The sequence below is a fragment of the Oculina patagonica genome, chromosome 5 (assembly GCF_052425735.1).
Source record: "Oculina patagonica isolate OP01 chromosome 5, crgOcupat, whole genome shotgun sequence".
Lineage (NCBI taxonomy): Eukaryota > Metazoa > Cnidaria > Anthozoa > Scleractinia > Oculinidae > Oculina > Oculina patagonica.
In genome coordinates this window covers 14,301,062-14,321,112 of record NC_135762.1, presented here as the reverse complement: position 1 = coordinate 14,321,112, position 20,051 = coordinate 14,301,062, and the positions used below count along the sequence as shown (strand labels likewise).

Sequence of the window (20,051 nt, the reverse complement as noted above, 5' to 3'; positions counted from 1 at the left end):
TTTTTGGGGGGGGGGGGGGTTTACTCAAAATTCAAAATATATTAAGTCATCAATAATATAATATTTTGACTTTGGCTTTAATGTTTAAGGCTGGATTTATATGGCAAGTTGAATGTATCTTTTTAGATCTAGAATTCAGGTTTTAACTGATGCTCTTATAACAAAAAACTGTAAGCCTTCTCGAGCCGACACTTTGATTCTAGAATTGTCTACGGAACTTGGACATGACCAAGCGTGCGCATGTTCAGGGCAAGTGACAATGACATGGCAGACCGCTTCTCCTCTTTCTCTCGCTGAGTCCATTAGAAGATAGGTTTTTAGAAACTGTCTATTGTTAAACAGCCTCAGTTTTCACCGACTAAGCCCTCGCCATTATGCCATGGTCGCTAGTCCAAAGGCAAAGGCTTGCGGCCGAGAGGAATGACCTTGAAGCATACTTCCGCAACAAAGTGAAATGGATTAACCCAACTGATCAGAACGCCACAAAAGTCGAGATTTCAATTACGAGTAGCAATGACAACGAGTACACTCTTAGGGTCTACCTTCCATCAGACTTTCCCAATTCCTGTCCGTCCATGATCGTGAGTTCTCCTTGCCATTGTCTAAAGAAGAAGGACGGTTCTTTCTTGAACGGTTCGAGTGGCGAAGATCACACCTTGTCGAGCAAAGATGGCTGTACACAGATATGTCACAGCAGGCCAGGTTTATGGCAGAATAACTACACTTTATATCAGGTGATTACCAAAGGTTTGGTGTGGCTTGAGGCTTACGAGGTACACCTACGGCATGGAGATCCGCTCGATACGTATTTACAAGCCGATGAAGGCTTGCTTTTGGATGGGGTTGTTAACGAGCTATCATAAAACTGATGACATGTCTCCTTCAAGCTACATCCACGCAACAGTTGATTACCGGCTACCGACTCGTTAAAGAGACACTTCTTACAAAGCACTTGTTCTTGTAAATGTTTCTCGTGTATTTAATATCGTTAACAGTAACACAGCAATTGACAATAGAGAGGAAAGACATTTGTCTTGTTCCGGAGACTTTTAAGTTATGCAACTGGTATTATTTATGAATTTTGTAAAAACAATACTGTCCTTGCACAATACTGCGCAACAAGTATGTTTTTTTTTAAATATCAAAAACGCAGTTCGCCTTTGTTAGTTATTTGGAGCACCATGTAGCTCGTGCAGCTTTTTTTCCTTTCATAAAATAATGTAGATATGTGTTATAATCAGTAGAAAAGTGTATATGCGTGATGGCGTTTTCTTGGAAATCGATGAAGCAAAAGGGTGACATTTAAAATGTGCAGCGATCAAAATAAACAACAAGACTGAGATAAAAAAAAAAAAAAACACTGAGAATATATAGCAAAACTTAGAATAGAGTAATAGCAGAAAAAGATATACAAATGTCATGTTAACGTATCCTACCAGAAAATAATATATATACATGCAGATTTAATATTTCCGCCCATTCAACGTCTTTTCCCGTAACAAATCGGTATCATGCAATATAACTGTCGTCCATAAAGACAGAAAAACTGGTTTAGCGACGTTTTAGCCAAATTATATTGGAATTGTTGCAGCTCTTTCGTTTTCTGAATAAACGATATGTGTGGAACAATGATTACATCGCAAGGAAGTTCCTTATTTAACATTGGTCAGTCCTCCAAAAATTTCAGCTATTAAAACCGTTGGAACGTCTGATGCATGCTATTTCATCTTATGCTTTGGCCTAAGCAACCCCTCAAAAAATAACAATTCTGGGTCGAACTTTGAAAGAGAAAAATTTTCTTCATCCGATGTAACATTTTAGTATATGGAATCAAAATTTGTTAGTAAATCTGCAAACATGTTAGGTGAGAAACACGAAATGATGGCATGGACTGGAGATGGATTGTATATGTTTTACTGGACTATCGTGTAGCTAAATTCGCTCGAAAAGTTCTGCAAGTGAGCTTTATGAGTTAATACCATTATCGGGGGAAAGACATTTTGTCTCTGACTGTAACATATACTTCACTCCAGTGCAATAAAAAATCCGGCTTTAAGAGTCGTTCTAAAGGTGTGAATAAATAAGATCTTTACCTTTCTCGGTGTTGCAGTTTGATATCCTTCAATGTAATCCAGCAACCAGTTTATTTGAGCCGTCGTTCAGTCTTCTTGAAGAGATGAACTACGTTATCTTGGCTTGAAATGAGTAGAATTCAGCCAACGTACAAAAGTGCCTGGGTTTAGTATCGTTAAAAGGGAATGAAGAAAGAATTTAGTCGAGAAAAATGTTTCTTTGGAACTCGATCATTCTGCGAAATTCCAACTTGCGTGACTGATTTTACATCTACCGGTCTTTCTAAGAAAAATATATTTTGTTATATTTATTCATGTAAGAAGTAATTTTATATGCATGACAAAGGTGGTCACTTACAATTAAACAACAAAGCAAATTTCATTCTACCTATTTTTGCATGGCTGTTGTGAGATGATGTCTACGATGAATAACGGTTCCTGCTGTTGCAGAAAAATTAATTAGAGGTAACCCTGGAAACCTAGGTCAAAGCATGCGATACAGAGGGCAGCTTATCAGTGATAATTGTTACGCTGAACGACCGCTTGAAATTTTGTATTTATAAAGACTTTTATCACCATGTTTTCCATCGTTTTTCGAATGTTATGTTTTTAGACATCATCATCATCATCATCATCATCACTTTGTTAACCCTCGGATTTGAAGAGTAGCTTATACAGCTAATATCTCCGAGCATTTCACAGTAAGCACAGTACAAGGGGCAAAGACCAGACCACAACACCGGGAACTCCATGCCCTACTCTTTACGATGAGTGTGTGGGTTCTTTTACGTCCCCTGCTGACCATAACACTGAAGATGCAGGAGACGGGGCCTACGGTTTATCGTCCTTATCCGAGAAGACTAGAATATCTAACCATTTGCAAATGCTATTGCAAAGGCAGCATATTCTCCTCAGTTATTTTAAGACCCTGAGTGTTGGTCCGGTCTGGGACTCGAACCCGAGACCTCCCGCACTGTAGTCCGTCGCTCTACCAACTGAGCCAACCGGTCGGCGGTTTAGACGCACTGCTTACCACGAAAAGGACAGTGTCTTAACAAATTGCAATCTCGAAAGGTCAGAGGCCGGCTTTTTTTTTGGAACGTACACTCAAGCGTAGATGTTTTCATTGCCATGATTAAGTTCGCAAAAAAGAGATCTGCGCATGCACCAATTTCTGCGAAAAGACAGACAAAAATTCGGTTCAAAATACATTCGTACATCTTCCTTGCCTGAAACCCGCAAAACATTTTCTGAATTTTTACCAGAAAGTTGATTGGCACAACAAATTAATCAACGTCTTAGAACTAACGTCATGCCTTGGTCACCATCCCAGCGACAAAGGCTCGGGTTTGAAAAAGAGTTACTGGAGAGGTACTTCCGCAACAGAGTGACATGGCTAGATCCAACTGGCGACACAAAAGTTGAAGTAAGAGTGACATGCACCAACGACAAGCAGTACACTTTGAGGGTTTACGTTCCTTCAGACTTTCCCAACTCCGTTCCCGCCATGATTGTGAAGACACCGTCGATGAGTAGGCTGATGCGGCGTGATGGAAATGACCTGGGAGGCACGGCCGACCATACTTACGGGATAAAAGATGGCTGTACTCAAATCTGCCATTTCAGGCCAGAGCTGTGGAGAAGTGACAACACGTTGTACCAAGTGTTCATGAAAGGATTGATATGGCTGGAAGCTTACGAAGCACATCTTCGCACTGGGGCAACCCTAGGCAGATATTTGAGTGAAATGTAAATGCACTTTTCACTCTCGCTGACTATAGACAAATCGCAATGAAAGCAGTCGATGTTTAAATTTGTTTGCTATTGTGAGTACTCCTGTTCAGTATTATTATTATTTCGAGAAAAAATGTAATTCAAAACATAGAGGCGACTGTATCTTTCTGTGATACTCGATCAGTGATATATTGTTAACGTGATCCATCACATGGGCCACAGTCAGTCTTATGTACGAATTTAATAAATAGAAACAGAGACAAAACAACTTTTTTCGTAAATTTTCGAAACAAATTATCCAGCCAGAGGAGTGTATGAATCATAGTTCATCACGGAAGCACCTTGTAAGTAGCGTGACAGAAAATAGATGTTTGTTGGCTGTATACGATATCAACAGTCAAATATTTGATTTGTCTCGCAAAAAAAATAAACAAAATGAGTTGATCAGATAAAAGTAGTTTGAGGACAACTGCCCGGGACAAATCCCTCTGCGATTGGAATGATATCATTTACATTTGACTTAATCACACAACACGTGATTGACCGGAAAAGTACCTGAAACCTATTTACATGTTTGTTGCGGAATCAGTGTGACAAGAACCCTTTGCACATTCGCCAGGTGAATCAAAATGAGTTTTTAAAATTTCGATAATTCAAGATGTTTATTCTACTCTCTGAATGGCGACAAATAAAGACTAGAAATAAGGAAGAAAACAATATCTGTCACATGACAACGATGAAAAACAATGTGAGACGGTTTGAATGCAAACATCATTTTCCACGAAAACCACTCAGCGTGACAAATTCTCATATCAAATGATATTTCTGAGAACGTATAATCCTCATCAGCTAATGCTATTGCATAGAATAAGCCAAAGCCCAAAGCGAAAAGTGGTTCTGCTTCTTATTTTAATAGGAAGCGAATGCCGGAGTTTTTTAAAATCTGACACAGAGCTCTCCGTGCTCTTCATAGTGGAACCAGTTTTATCCTCAACGAGGAAGACGAGCGAGATGCAAAATAAACGAACTGAGAAGTCAGCAAACAAACACTTTTTGTTTTATTCAAATTCGTTGGAAATATGGCTGTTGTTTGAATATATAAGCTCTAAAAATAAAAATATTTGTTTGGAGAACTGTTTCATTTTCGATAGTACAGTACGCATGCTCTAGTTTCCGAGAAAACGAACGCGTGAACGAAAACATGATCGGGCCACTTTCACTATTATCTGCGGTTGCTTTATTAAATCTTCGATTTCCATTCATTTAAGTAGTTCCAAACGTTCCAAACGTCATTATTAAAACCCTCGCTTTTTTTTTATATATTATTTTTTTCATCAAAATGAGTGGCACCTGAAGAAAATGAATATTTTTAGGACAAGTCCCCGGTACAAACCCCTCGAGCGTTAAGGCTATATGTCACGCAATTCATACCAGGCAAGTCATAATTTGATTTTATATATTGTATTGCAATGCATGTGTTTTATTTGCTCTGAAAAAGAAAATACAGAATAAATAAATGACTGCTGTCAAACAGAGAGGTATTTTGACCGTAAACACGCCGCGGTTTTCGTGGAAATCACAACCGCATAATTAAATTCAATATCTTCCGGGCTTTCTTAGAACTTTTTATCTTCGTGACCTAAACGTGTAATACTTCAATCACTCGCTGAATTCATAACAAAGCCGTCAATAATTAGGCATTCTTCGCTTCATTTAACAAAAGGAAAATGCGAGGAGTAAATCACGATTTTATTTCTTGCTCAGAGTATATGCAAATCAACTGTCCGTTTTTAAACTGAGCAAGACAAGCAACAATCACTGAAAGTGTCGATTGAGAACTGTATATGTCACATTAGGTACCATATTACCATATTAGATTAATATATCGTGATAAATTTTTATTCGTCCTACAAATAAAATGTCAGCAACCTAGCGAGCATATGGCGTTATAGCTGCTGACGTTCCACTGACCCGTTACGCACGATGAAGTATCATTTTCAATTTGTCACTACGCATGCTCCAATTTCCGGGAAAGTGGAAATGTGATGAGTTGGCAAAACACCACAAAAGCTACGAGTATTTTTGCCACCAAATAGTTTGGCATAACATTTTGCGAATTCTGTCCGTTTTAGAAGTTCAGACGCCCGATTTTGAGCCTTCGTTGTCTTCTCGTCATGCCGTGGTCAGTAACACAGCGAAAAAGGCTCGGATTCGAGAAAGATTTACTGGAGAAATATTTCTGTAACAGAGTGGCATGGATTAATCCAATTGGCGACACAAAAGTTGAAGTAAGAGTAACCTGCACCAACGACAAACAGTACACACTCAGAGTATACCTTCCCTCAGACTACCCGAATTCTTGTCCGCAAATGGTTGTGAGTTCTCCCTCGTCTTGCTTAAGAATGAAAAACGGTTCCTTGTTGAGTGGTATGAGCGGAGCCAATCACACCTTGGGAAGCAGGGATGGCTGTACTATGATCTGCCATTATAATTCAAGCTTGTGGCGTGACGACAACACACTATACCAAGTGATCATGAAAGGATTGATATGGCTGGAAGCTTATGAGGCACATCTTCGCACTGGGGAATCTCTGAGTAAATACTTGCAAGAAATGTAGACGTGATGGGGACGGAAATACTTTAATGCTGTGTGATGTATTCTGCATTGTACATCGAACACATCGCGTGTATACGTTGCCTTTTACTAGCTAGGATGCCATGAAAGTGTTATATTAGACAAAATAAGGCACATCGTCGAAACAAAGCAAACCACTTTTGACTCAGTTTATGCAGACTAGACTTCAATCTGTTCACTTCTAGAGTAAAACGTACCTGAATCCACTTCCGGGTAGCTTCCGTCTTTTTGACTTGTATCAGTGACTATCAAATGAATGGTACCGGGAAGTACTTAAATGTGATGCACTTTGTTCCTTAGAAAGAGAATCGAGTCTAAGATTTTTTTATTTATTTTGAGTTTTTGAACTTGGTAATTTATATTATAGTTAATGGATCCTTTCAAGATATTCTAAGAAACCACTGTCAAAAGAATTTGATCTCGGTCAGAAAACTTAGTCACAAGTACCCACCAACTAAATTGTTTTGGATCGTTAGAGACAAGAAAGTTTTCCTTGTTTTGGAATAGACCTGCCTATTACAAAAATTTACTTGATTTCTCATTTGCAATTAAACGACAAAGAAGTATTGCCAAGAGCTATATTGAAAGCTAAAGCTTGTTTTATTAATTCTTCGCCTTCTTTATGAGACGCAATTTTTAAATATTGTTTATTCTTCACGATCCAATGAAGCATGTTACATGTCATTAGGCCAGACTATAGGTGTATTGCCGCAAGTCAAGAATTCTTAATGGCCCGATTTATACTAGAGACGGATCATCCGTCTCTAGTATAAATCGGGCCAATGAAATCGAAATAATGCTTGGAAATAATAGTGAAAGTAGTGGGAAAATAAATATTTTTTTCCTCTGTATAGTATCGTTGACTGTGTTAAAATTAATATGAAAATCATTTTTTGTGTGTTTTTAATGATTTTAATGTGGTGTAGACAGCCTTAAGTACCAACGTTTTTGTCAATTTATGTTATCGGAGAGCCACTGAAAGGTTATACATCTATATCTTGAACTTCTTTTAAGATTCCATGACAGACCGGTTTTATTTAGATGTCACTGAATTAGAAATATATTTATAATATAGACTGACCAAACCGTAAATTATTACAACCACTTCTATTAACCATTTTAATTTAATAGACCACTGCATAAATTGCCTACATTTACTATTCAAACCATACTTGCAACCATTGTTCAAATACGTCTCGACGATGCTTGATCGTCATTTGCACGGAGGGGAGTGGAGAGGGTGGGGGGGGGGGGTGGTCCTCAAAAAAGTTTTATACGAGGAGGCTCAGCCTCGAGGACCAACCCCTTACCCTTTTATATATCATTTTGTCAGAAAAGGCACCCTTTCGTATACCTTTTATTGGAATAAGGTATCCCTTTCACATACCTACACGACATGACGGATACTTAATACAGGAAGTTTTCTTGTCATTTTTAGGCGGTAACGCCTATATGCTATGGCCCGGTGGACGGCCGTGTGAGGGTCGAGTGAAAGATTACTCCAACCGAGTAGCACTGGGAACTAGGCACTTTGTTGTTTACTCAGTTTCGGTACGCCATCTTTGATTGTCAATGAGTATGAATCAACTTTAAGAGCATCCATCGGCAAAACGCGTTTGATTTCTAACGTACAGTTAAACGGAGTTTTGGGGTCAGGGGAGAATGATGTACTGGATAATTGTGAGCTCGCTTAAAGAACTTTTTTACCGTTGTACGTGTATTCGAAGTCGGCATACGTGATGGCAGACTAAGTTGACTGATGTTGAATTTGACGAGTGAAGGCCGGTTAGTGTCATAACTTTTGAAACCTTTCCAAAAGGGAGACCGATGGCAGCAGTATCTTGATTTATAGATTGCAAAGGTGAGCTATCTGAAAGCATTGTTTGCTTTGACGTGCATTGTTGTCGATAATATTTAACTTTTCCCTTCGCGACTCGCCATCTTCCTTTTACTGCTTTTGATAATATTTATTCGGGTATTTATCTCAAGCCATTAAAAATAACACAGTGACGGTATCCGTATTCCTATTTTTACGAGAAGCCAGAGTTCACTCAGAAAGAACTTCTACCCTATTGCTGATTTAGCTGATCTAAAATGTTTTGTTTGATAAGTTGCATAAATGCATGTAAGTGATTCTAGTAAGCGGTGTTGACTTCATTACATTTCAGACCATTTCAATACGGAAATTTCACACAATCTTCAGTATCGACTAGGGGTGGAAATCAAATCTGGGCCTTTCTGTTGCTAAATGACGAAGTTCATAATGATTTAATGTATTTATCTTATCATACTGTAGGTTTGTAATGTATGGAGGTTCGTTTTGTAGTCAAGGCAAATAAAAATTAAAATGAATAAGACAAATGCAATTTCTGGGATCATTGTAAAGCGTTATCGCCTGTGCATGCATGTATGCGTGCCGGTTATTTTATGTAGCGCTTAATAAATTAACACGATACCACCATAAGTTGCGTCTGGCCTCCCTTGCTAGCCCGTCCTCGACCACAGCTACACTGTTTTCACAGGGTTCAAGGCAGCTAAACCCAGCTACCAAAAATGAAATTCATGACAAAATATTACACGTTTTTTTTTTTTTGTTTATTTACATTATTTTTTATAGCAGAGTATATGACGAAAAGAACAAAAATCTGACTTTCCCCACCCATTTTGCAAGTGAGTAATTCAAAGCCCGGACCCACGGCTCTCTGGGGCTATTAGGCCATTCACTGCACTACCAGCCGGCCACAAGGTTTCAAAACCGACTAACGTCCGCCTTCAAGCACGGACCTTGGAGAACACGTTTACTCAAATGAAGGTCGAAATACTGAAAAAATAAAATAAAATACATGAGTATTTCTGAAGTGTCATTTTCAATAAATCTCGACGTGTCGTAAAATCCTACACATGACGCTGCCTAACAAAATATATCCACCTGAAGTTAACTCGACAGAAAAAAGATGTTTCTTTTAATAGTGCCCTGTTTTAAATCATGTCGCATGTATTTAGAATATAGCAGGCTCTAATCCGTCAAGAACATCTGCCATGGTCTAGAAAATTAATGTCTCCGGCAGTGGACTGTCAAAACTTACCCGATTCAGAATTGAGCCTGCTGAGCTTGACTGCGACAAACAATTGAAAACTACTCTAATGTACTCATTTAATTCTGTAAAGGCATTAGCATATATCTATAGGGGCTTGGCTAGGTTAGGTCTGTTTAAATCCAACTCATGGAGAAGCCCCATAGTTCATATAAGAGTGCTACACTCCAACCTGTGCAACGTGCTCCCATTCTGGGAGAAAGACAATTCAGAAGGACTCCAATATGAAAAGGACGGGGATGCTTGTCTAGCTTAGAAGTGTAAATTACAGATTTTGGTCTCAAAATCAGAATCTCTTAAGTATTTCGTAATGAGATTTGCCTAAACTAGTGAAATCGATTTATAAAAGAATCGTTTTGGCCTGATTCGTAATGCCATCTTAATATAAATGCCGCGAGTTTTTTGGCTGTCTTATTTTCTTGAACGTTGTTTTCATTTTTTCATTTTCATATTTTTATTATTATTATTTTTTCATCAAAATGAGTGGAACCTGAAGAAAATGAATATTTTTGGGACAAGTCACCTCGGTACAAACCCCTCGAGCGCTTAGGCTATATGTCACGCAATTCATACCAGGCAAGTCATAATTTGATTTTATATATTGTATTGCAATGCATGTCTTATATTTGCTCGAAAAAGAAAATACGGAATAAATAAATGACTGCTGTCAAATAAAGAGAGGTATTTTGACTGTAAACACGCCGCGGTTTCCGTGGAAATCACAACCGCATAAATTAAATTCAATATATTCCGGGTTTTCTTAGAACTTTTTATCTTCGTCACCTTAACGTGCAATACTTCAGTCACTCGCTGAATTCATAACAAAGCGGCCAATATCGCTTCTTTCGGTTCATTTAACAAAAGGAAAATGCGAAGAGTAAATCACGATTTTATTTCTTGCTCTGAGAGTAGTAACTTATATGCAAATCAAATCCGTCTTAAAACTGAACAAGACAAGCAACAATCACTGAAAACGTCGATTGAGAACTGTATATGTCACATTACGGTACCATTTAATACATATCTCCGTGGTACATTTTTGTTCACCCTACAAATAAAATGTCTTTACGGTAGCGAGAAGATGGCGTCACAGATGCTGGCGTTCTACTGATCTGACCCGTTACCGGTTACGCACGATGTTTTCATTTTCAACTTGTCACTACGCATGCTCCAATTTCCGGGAAAGTGGAAATCTGAAGAGTAGGCAAAACACAACAAAAGCTACGAGTGTTTTTTCCACCGAATAGTTTGGCATATTATTTTGTGAATTTTGTCCGTTTTAGAAGTTCAGACGCTAGATTTTGAGCCTTTGTCATCTTCTCATCATGCCTTGGTCAGTAACACAACGACAAAGGCTCGGATTCGAGAAAGATTTACTAGAGAAATACTTCCGTAACAGAGTGTCTTGGATTAATCCAACTAGCGACACGAAAGTTGAAGTAAGAGTAACCTGCACCAACAACAAGCAGTACACACTCAGAGTATACCTTCCTTCAGATTACCCGAATTCTTGTCCAGAGATGGTTGTGAGTTCTCACGGTATCTTGCTGAGTGGAGTGGACGGAGAAAATCACACCTTGGGAAGCAAGGATGGCTGTACTAAGATCTGCCATTTTCGGCCAAGCTTGTGGAAGGATGACAACACGTTATACCAGGTGATCATGAAAGGATTGATATGGCTAGAAGCTTATGAGGCCCATCTTCGCACCCGACAACCACTCAGTAGATACTTGCAGGAGATGTAAACATTGACGCGGACGAATTAAGGATAATCGTAGTATGAAATTCTGTAGAATTTGCATTATACATTGAAGCAAAAATGACTTGTCTACGTTGACTTTAAACCAGCTAGGATGCCAGGAAGGAGTTATAGTAAACAAAGCACTTGGACTTCGAATTCTGACCAAGTTTATATAGACTGCGCATTAATAACCAGTTCACTACTCCAAGAGTGAAACCTCGAGGTACTTCAGGGTCGCTTCAAGTGTCCGACAAATGCAGACTGCTGACAGTAGACTGCAGACTGCAGATTTGCAAAATTCCACTCCGTTTAGCTTGAATAACCCTCCACTCAGCCTTACGCTGAAAACGCTCCGGTTAGCCTTTTTTTACGGATAACTCTCGATAACACTAATTGTAACACGATATATACTTTCGACTCGGTAGTGGACTACATGTCGGGCCGGCAATGTAACTTTAACCCTTGGACGTACAAGCAAACTCATACCCCCACCATCGTACAAGGGGGGGGGGGGGGGTGGGGTGGATGGAACCCCTCCCCGGAGTTTTCGTTATATTAAGGCGTAGCGAAATTATTTTGCTCTCAGAAAAAAGCCCGTAGCTTACTCTACAAGATGGCATAATTTTAATTGGCTGTGACGTCATTAGAGCCGCCATCTTGGATCCGCCATCTTGGATTTCAACATTTTCTTAGAAAGTCACAAAATAACAGAAATTGATGCAAAATCAAGTCAGAATGCTTATGGAATGTTAAAATAAACAAATCGTGCAATTCTGTTTAAAAAAACTGGAAAAAATAAAGAAAAATGTTAAAAATGATGATTTTTGGCAAGACCTGACTGTATTTATGACGTTGCCATGGCAACGTCAAATATCATGGACACATGGTTGACATATCAAAATTTCGGCAAAGGATGAATGAACAGCTACTGAAAGTTTCAGTACTGTAGAGTAAATCGTTTTCTCAAAATTTGGAAAAAACCTTATGGGGGGGGTGGCATCCACCCCCCCCCCCCTCCTTGTACGTCCGAGGGTTAAAACCGTTTACCATATGGTCACTAAATTAACACAGAATGATGTAGACTGTAGACGGTAAATTTTGGTAACTGCAGTAGATGTTTTGGTGTCATTATGGCGTAATATGACGTCATTATGAGGTCGCATGAAAAATTGTATTGGCTAAAAGAGTTTTTCGCTGATATTTTCATCGAAGTTGAATGTATGACCAAAAACTGTTAACAGTAACGTGTCTGGTATATTGGTTTCTGATATAACTTTGTTTGTCATTAGCAACAACTATGAAGCCATTATGACGTCTATATATTGATAGCTGCCAACATACCATATACAAATTATATTGATTGAAACACCCAAAATGCAGTTAGTTAGACCAAAAATTCAAAAGCCTGGTCAATTTTCTTTCGACAGATCACCTGAGTAGAACTCCAATCCTGAATTCCGAAAACAAATGCGTACAAACAAAACACGATGAAATTCGCTTTCATTCATGGAGACCAAACTTACACATCTTTTTAGCCCGCGCGTGTGCGTGACGTGATCTGACGTCACTTTTATGGTATATACTCTCATCGACCATAATTTGTTACCAATCAGCGCGCGAGAATTCTCTCGGTTATGGTATAATCATTCCTTAAGAAAGGAGCGCATACTATTGTGCGTTTGCTAGTCACGCAGACTATACCACAAGGCTCCCGTCCAGGGACCGCGGAGGGGGAGGGGCTGGTAGGGCTATAGCCCTACCACTTTTTTGGTTGGGTTGATATGTTAGGGCTCTAAATGAAAAGGATAATATAATATAATAGCTATAGGCAAGTCTAAAGGCGAAGCTCCACATTTATTTAAAAAAATGAGCTAAATGGAAAAAAAAACTAAACCTTGTCTACACGGAATCTATCGAAACTGCGTTCAAAAATTAAAAACATCATTAAATTTTCTGTCATAAAATCAGGCTCAGCAATTCAGTAGAGGTTGTTAGCTTGCATCACGGTCTTGTCTCTTTCTTCAGCGGACTTTATCTATGTAGTGCTTAGCTTCATTTGCCAAAGTTATTGTATTCTTGATGATGGCAGCTGCAGATTCAACAGCAAAGTTAACAACAGAAACAAGCAAACTGGACTTGCACAAGGAGTATCATTCGTAACAATTTTCGTTTTCCACAATTTCACGGACTGATATAGATGACTTTTGAGGACATCGTGGAAGAAAAAAAGATCTCTGTCGCTCTTTTTACTCGCGGTTTTATTCAGCCTACACAGTAAACACCGCGCAACAAATTTCCCCGCGTTTTCATTTCATTTAAACTTCGTTTAGATCTAACTGAAACGTCCACATTATTCACTCGATAGAAAATAACGTCAATTGCTCGTTGTACGGTTATCAAAAATGCGACCAGAGAAAATTAAAATTTAACCGTGTAGCGATTGAACGAGAGCCACAATTTTTTTTTTTTGGCTTAAAGGCGCATCGAGGTTTCGATACACTCACACTTGAAAAAAGACAAACAAAATAGAACAGTTGGATAATTAACCTCTCAGTTCTTTTGCTGTGTAGTGCCGCTGAGTAATTTTACTCGTTGTCTACATTTTGTCTTGCACTGCGAGCTTTATTTGTTGTTGGTAATTTCCTTTCTTTCCTTTAGCCACGGGCGGGAAACCTCCTCCTCCCTGTGTCTAATCTGTTCGTACGTGTGGGGGTGGCGGCAACCCCCAAAATTTCTCGGCTCGATGGATAACAATTTGCTTACATTTATGGATGCTCCGCTCGCGCGGGTGCTCCACTATGAATTTTCACATGATAAATGGCGGAAAAGTGACCCCTAATGATTGCTTGTCTTAGCCAGCTTTTAGCCCTACCACTTCAAAATGGTCTCCGCGGTCCCTGCCGTCAGTGTTTTCACTTGCGAGATGAGCCTTGATCTCCTCGCGAAAGGGTAGTTGAGAGATATGCTATATTAAAAAAATTGCTTACCTTCAACATTTTGAAAGTGCTCCAGCCTGTTTTTTTATTATTATTATTCTTTTTAATGGTACATATTAAAAAGCCGAGTCAAAACTGCGATGTGAAAAAAAATTGTAGGCCGGGCCTACTGGCTTCGGTTAGCTGCAATGACCATTTTCCACGGTTGTAATCTATAGCTATTACCAGTATACTAGCTACGTATAGCGTGTCTAGGTACGCAGAGGTATCATAATGGATGCGAAGAAGCCAAAGGCTGGAGAAACGGCTTCCCCCATCGATGTCGCATGTCATAGTTCATTTGTCGCAACATGTCGACATGCAAATGGCTTTAAAAATGAAAATTACCCCTTTCACATTCCTGCAGAAGGGTTGCGGCATCTCTCTTCGTATTTTTTTTTTTTTACTTAAATAACCTATTCAAATACTTAAATGAATCCACCGTGTGGGGGCATGATCGTGACATTTGGTTCCGTTTGAATACCTAAATTGCAGTTTTTCCTGCCTTTTCGTATACTTAGACTTGTAGAGCGACAACCGTATAGATAGATTAGTTTAGTTCACGGTCGAGTTTCGCTTACATTGCGTTAGTTCGCTGATGCCAGACATTGCACAACTAGGGTCACAGTTCACAGTCTCGTGTAGCTTAAACGGATAAACCACCGATTGTCATGCGAAATCTTTCTAAAAAAATAGCAAAATATAACTTTTATGTACAGACATTTTACCTTTTTAATCGAAGATTCTTTGACTCTCCCTTTGGCATCATGCCCATCTGAAAGTGATTATTTAAAGCCAATGTAAAACAGACCTCCTGCTTGCGTGTCGGCAACTGTACCAACTAAGAATGTTATTATTTTATAATACCTGTTTAAAATAATAAGCTCAAAATACACAAAGATAGCCGTTAACTAACCGTTGAAATAAACATAATATTTAAAGTTTTTCTTCTGTCTGGAGAACCTCATCGGGTTCCCACAGTAAGTTTAATATATATTTTAAGTGCGTCACTGACATGAAAAATATAGTTTGTATATTAAAACAATACGCGGAGTGATGTAAAAACAATTTTCGCAAGCCTTGATCTTTGGGAGAAAAGCATTCTGGAAACGAAATATGTTTTTTGTCAAATATTTCGCTTGGCAAATTTGAGGAAAGTATATGAAAAACTAAATAAATTAATTCTATTGATTGATTCGATTGAATTGACTCCTTGATTTCTAATGTAACTTACAGTCCTCGAATTTGAACTAAAAAAATGCCAGCCATCGTTCAGTTTGCACATGGCGAGTACTTTAAAATTGGTAATATTTTAGGGGCCCTGTGTGTGGCTTTTCTTCTCAAAATGGCAGTAAGACCCCATTTATGATCTATATTTCAACACAGAATAACCCAATGAGTCGTACTGTAATTCGTGTTTTCAATTAGCTTTGCAGTCCGTTAACGAGTAAAACGTCATCAACAGAATGTTTGCAACAATACCAATAAATCGGCATAAAGGTTAGGGGAGGTGGCTCATCTCTCCTGACAAAGTGTCTAATAGAGGGTGCGTGTCGTGCTATAGCTATTTATAAATTAAACATCAGCTCCTAGCTGTAAATTAATAAATTTAACATCAGCTCCTAGCTGTTTGATCAGCCATACATTTAAAGTTTGTTTATTTAACAAATAAAGAAGCCTAAGCCACGTATACTGTCAAAAAACACGACGGCCATTTGAGAACACGAGGGAAATGTTTCTACATTTCTCGAGTATTCTCAAATGTCTGGAGTGTTTTATGACGGTATAAAACATGGCTTATGTTTCTTTCTTTGCTTTATGATATAGATTATAGACGCCGTGAGTGAAAAGTTAAATTAAAAATACTGTTGTAAATGTACAACAAGAGCGACTGAACGAAGATGAAAAGCAGAAAATAGTTTACGCGGGAAGACTAGAAAATTGACACAATTTCATTCAGTGTTCGACGTAAAATAGGCTCAGTATTTCAGGTTTGTTACCTTTCAATCCTTATCTTGTCTTCACCGACTCTTCAAGAGTGCAATTTCGTCTCAGCCTAATATAGAAGTCTCGATAGGAGCCCTCCCCCTTGCTTCATTCGACTTGCACAAGGCGTATAATTTCCAGAAAAGCTATTGCTTCTGATCATGATCTTCCTGTAAACCTTAATTGTTTTCACAATTTTCCAGCATGAATAGCCGATGATTTAAGAGGAGATTGTCGAGGAAAATCTTCGAAAGAAAACTCTCTCACTCGCTTTCCTTGCGTGTTTCATTCAACTCAAGAAGTGAACACAGCGCTACAATTGTTTCCGCCTCCGCATACTATCACCTCGTTTGCATCAAAATGAGATGTCCAGTGGATTGATACTTAAAAAGGAATTTAAAAAAAACAATTATTCCATTCGCTCTCGTTGGATACGTGTGGTTATAGCCAACGAGGCGCGAAGCACTCGAGGAAAGCTGACGAAAAACAATAAATCATTGATTTTTCTATGTTTTATACTCTAGGTTTTTATCCAATCAGAGCGCGCCCAGACTCCAATATATATTATAAAGCTATTTGGCAAAGCTTTTAACGTTTTTGTATTGAATAATGTTTCGACGGATATGGTTCAGGGCCCCTGAAGAGGGAGATTTCTAAGTGAAAGCCACGTGAACGCTCGTCGTCTCGCTTTGGGGGGGGGGGGGGGGGTGGGGGGGTGGTGGAACCCCTCCCCGGAGTGTTCGTTCTATTAAAGCGCAGCGAAATTATTTTGCTCTGAGTTGAAAGCCCGCCATCGAGAGCATAGAGCCGCCATCTTGGATTTCACCACTTTTTTATAAAGTCAGAAAATAACAAAAATTGATGCAAAATCACGCCGGAATGCTTATGGAATGTAAATAAAAACAAATCGCAACATTATGTTTCAAAAAACTGGAAAAAATAGAGAAAATGTTGAAATTGACGATTTTTGGTCAGACCTGTTTGTACGTCCAAATGTTAAATTTCAAATTTCGGCCTCAGTCATTTAGAGTATTCAGGACAGAACGCTTATATTTTTCGTCGTGGTCTAGCCGCTGTATTGGCTAGACCCATCAGGCATTAGAAATGGTAGATTACTTTAGGGGTCGTCGAAAAAGCCTGAGACAGGCCTGTATTGAACTACCTTCCTTGGAGGTATAATTTAAATTTTCCGTCGAGCATAATCGTCCATTTTATATCGGAGCACCCCCCCCCCCCCCACCCCTTCGGGGGCTCACCCACGGGTTGAGAACGTTCTTTAAATTGTTACATTTCTTCAATACATTTCAACAAATTTAAAGAGCATCTGTAATGGTCTTTAATTGCCAACGTCTCCATGCAGAGAACTTTTTATTGGGCAAGGTTATCATGATTATATTACGGCATAAAGGAATGAGATATTTGGGTCAATGGTGAAATGTGGTGAAAGCGTTCAGTTGGACGAGTGATGTAGTGCAAGACCGTTTTGGTAGATATCTCATTACTTTTTGGTAAAGTAATAAAAAATTAAGGAATATTATTTTCGATATTGTCTACCTATAACTCAAGTTTTTTTTTTCTTTCTTGCACAGGATAGGAGTACCTTTTCACAGGCAATAGTGCTAATCTCGGTTAAACCTTTCCCAAAGCGTCAGGCATGGGTGGGATTAATGGATAATGGGAGCCCTGTGAAAAACGAATCCAATGGGAATTCAATAAGAACTTCTTCACGGCTAAAGGAAAATCAAAATTAATATTACTTTTACTTCAAAATAAAGACATCATAATTTCAGCAGAAGCTTTAATTAATTCTTTGCGCTATCGTAAAATAAACAGTTGCTTACACATAGTAAGTAATATGCTATCGAAACAGTAACAGTAAAACAAAAAAAGCTACAGTAAACACCCGCGTGTAAGAACCTAGTGGTTTAAGAACCTGCTGGCAGAAATTTGCCATTTTAATACCCCAAAATATAAGAACCTGTTTAGCCAAACAAATTTCAGCAGGTTCTTATATGTGGGTTATAGAAAATTTTTATGAACATTTTTAACAGAACATCCCAAACTGTATTTACAAATAAAGAAAAGACAGATTCACAGAGACTGTAATTGTCTTCTTTGAACCTTGCATGAGGCTGAAGCAATACAGTTATGAATAAATGCTGCATAGTGAAGGACCAAACCCATTTTTTTTTTCTTCTCGTACAATCAAAAACTATGGCTCCTCCTTAGAAATTAAGAACCTTATTAAGAACCTACCTAGCCTAAATTACTAATAACTACCCCCAAATACAAGAACCTATTTTGCCAAACTTAGAAGATTGTAGGTTCTTACACGCGAGTGTTTACTGTATCCAAAACAGTTAAAACTGAAAGCTATCAAAAAGAGGAACAGGGACTATACTTCGATATATTTGACTGAAAAACTGAGCTTTCTATAAAAGAAACAATAACGTGGTGGTATGCACTAATATAATTATATCGGTGTTTATTGATAAAAAAAAATTATTTGCCAGCATCACTGTGCTTGCTACCCGATGGACAATATTTAAGACTGGATGTTGTTACATCATAAGGAGCAACCTTAAACGTAGAAGACATACTTTGTTGCTTGTACTCTTGTCCCAGGGGGTGTACTCGGGATTTTAAGTGACGGGGATGATCGAAGGATTTTTGGGGGTTTGTAATTTTCGACTCTGGAATTTTTTGGGGATAGAAAAATTTGGCAAGTATATTTTTGATTTAAGTTGGGATTTTTTGGGGTATAACAAAAAAAATGTAAAGATTCGTGGTAGTGCATTGGCTGTGTAGTTCTGAGAATAAGGTGCAATCAAAACGTGTTTTGTTGTTGATTTTTGGGAGATTAATTTTTGGTCTTGGGATATTTTTGGGTTTTGTTGGAAGCCCTAGGGTTTTTTGGGGGACATGATTTTTGACCCAAATCGATGATCTCCGTCACTTGAAATCCCGAGTACCCCCTGGGACTCTTGTACTTTGTATAAGACCGGAAATTAAATCACTGGCTTCAATCAATATGAAATTGTCTTAGTCCTATTCTTGTTTGGAATGGACTAACTGGCCTACTTTTGCGAAATCTTCACATATTTCAAAGATGATTTTTTTGGTGGTGCAACATACTTTTCAGCTTAATAAATATAAACGATTTAATTAAAAAAACAATATTTTTTATACTTTTCCTTTATAGCAATACTCATGTAAAATGGGACAGTTTTCCATACGACAGTATCAGGAGCGAAAGAAAAAAGGGAGCTAGACAGCGTTATTTTGAGTAAAAGCTGTACATGGAGTTAACAGATTTATAACACTGTCTGATAGTTTCGGGTAAATATAAATGTATAATGTTAAAATGAGGTGATTCAATTTAAATAAAGAAAACGTTAGCTTTATAGCGATTCTTTGAGTTATTTTTCTCATGTACAATATTACTTTCGAATTGAAGGAAAATAATAGTATTATAAGGTCAAGACAAAATGGGACGAGACTGAGCTGATCGTTTCAATCAACAAACTTGAAAACAGGCATTTATTCACAATGCACCGACTTGAAACGTAGCTCTCCATCAAAACAAACGCATAATTTGTTACTCTTACCTTTTTAACCATTAGGTTTGGCACCGATATAAAACAATCTCTACTAGGGTGGTTTGTGATCGGACGAAATGATACATTTCTCTAAGGCCTTAGTCTTAGTGCTTTTATTCGGTAGGGTCTTCCATGGACTTTTCTGCCTTAGTGGCGATGGGAACCGAGGGCTTGGTTTACACGATCACAGGCTTGTAGTCACTGTTGCCGATCA

General features: G+C 38.4%; 4 protein-coding genes across 4 annotated transcripts; all 4 read left to right on the top strand.

Moving 5' to 3' along the window:
* The first annotated feature begins 3 nt into the window (after positions 1 to 3).
* Positions 4 to 2,097, top strand: LOC144655706 (uncharacterized). The gene has a single exon (XM_078516007.1). The coding sequence runs from the start codon at positions 375 to 377 to the stop codon at positions 861 to 863; it is 489 nt and encodes a 162-aa protein (XP_078372133.1). The 5' UTR covers positions 4 to 374; the 3' UTR covers positions 864 to 2,097.
* Positions 2,098 to 3,093: 996 nt separating this feature from the next.
* On the top strand, positions 3,094 to 4,235 carry LOC144655709 (uncharacterized). The gene has a single exon (XM_078516010.1). It carries the CDS (start codon positions 3,385 to 3,387, stop codon positions 3,823 to 3,825), a length of 441 nt encoding a protein of 146 aa, XP_078372136.1. The 5' UTR covers positions 3,094 to 3,384; the 3' UTR covers positions 3,826 to 4,235.
* Positions 4,236 to 5,137: 902 nt separating this feature from the next.
* Positions 5,138 to 7,290, top strand: LOC144655707 (uncharacterized). The gene has a single exon (XM_078516008.1). It carries the CDS (start codon positions 5,981 to 5,983, stop codon positions 6,422 to 6,424), a length of 444 nt encoding a protein of 147 aa, XP_078372134.1. The 5' UTR covers positions 5,138 to 5,980; the 3' UTR covers positions 6,425 to 7,290.
* Positions 7,291 to 10,719: 3,429 nt separating this feature from the next.
* Positions 10,720 to 11,746, top strand: LOC144655710 (uncharacterized). The gene has a single exon (XM_078516011.1). The coding sequence runs from the start codon at positions 10,862 to 10,864 to the stop codon at positions 11,279 to 11,281; it is 420 nt and encodes a 139-aa protein (XP_078372137.1). The 5' UTR covers positions 10,720 to 10,861; the 3' UTR covers positions 11,282 to 11,746.
* The last annotated feature ends 8,305 nt before the right edge of the window (positions 11,747 to 20,051 follow it).

Bases quoted from the DNA above. Each gene is read 5' to 3' on its own strand.
- LOC144655706 (XM_078516007.1), top strand. From the start codon at position 375: ATGCCATGGTCGCTAGTCCAAAGGCAAAGGCTTGCGGCCGAGAGGAAT.
- LOC144655709 (XM_078516010.1), top strand. From the start codon at position 3,385: ATGCCTTGGTCACCATCCCAGCGACAAAGGCTCGGGTTTGAAAAAGAG.
- LOC144655707 (XM_078516008.1), top strand. From the start codon at position 5,981: ATGCCGTGGTCAGTAACACAGCGAAAAAGGCTCGGATTCGAGAAAGAT.
- LOC144655710 (XM_078516011.1), top strand. From the start codon at position 10,862: ATGCCTTGGTCAGTAACACAACGACAAAGGCTCGGATTCGAGAAAGAT.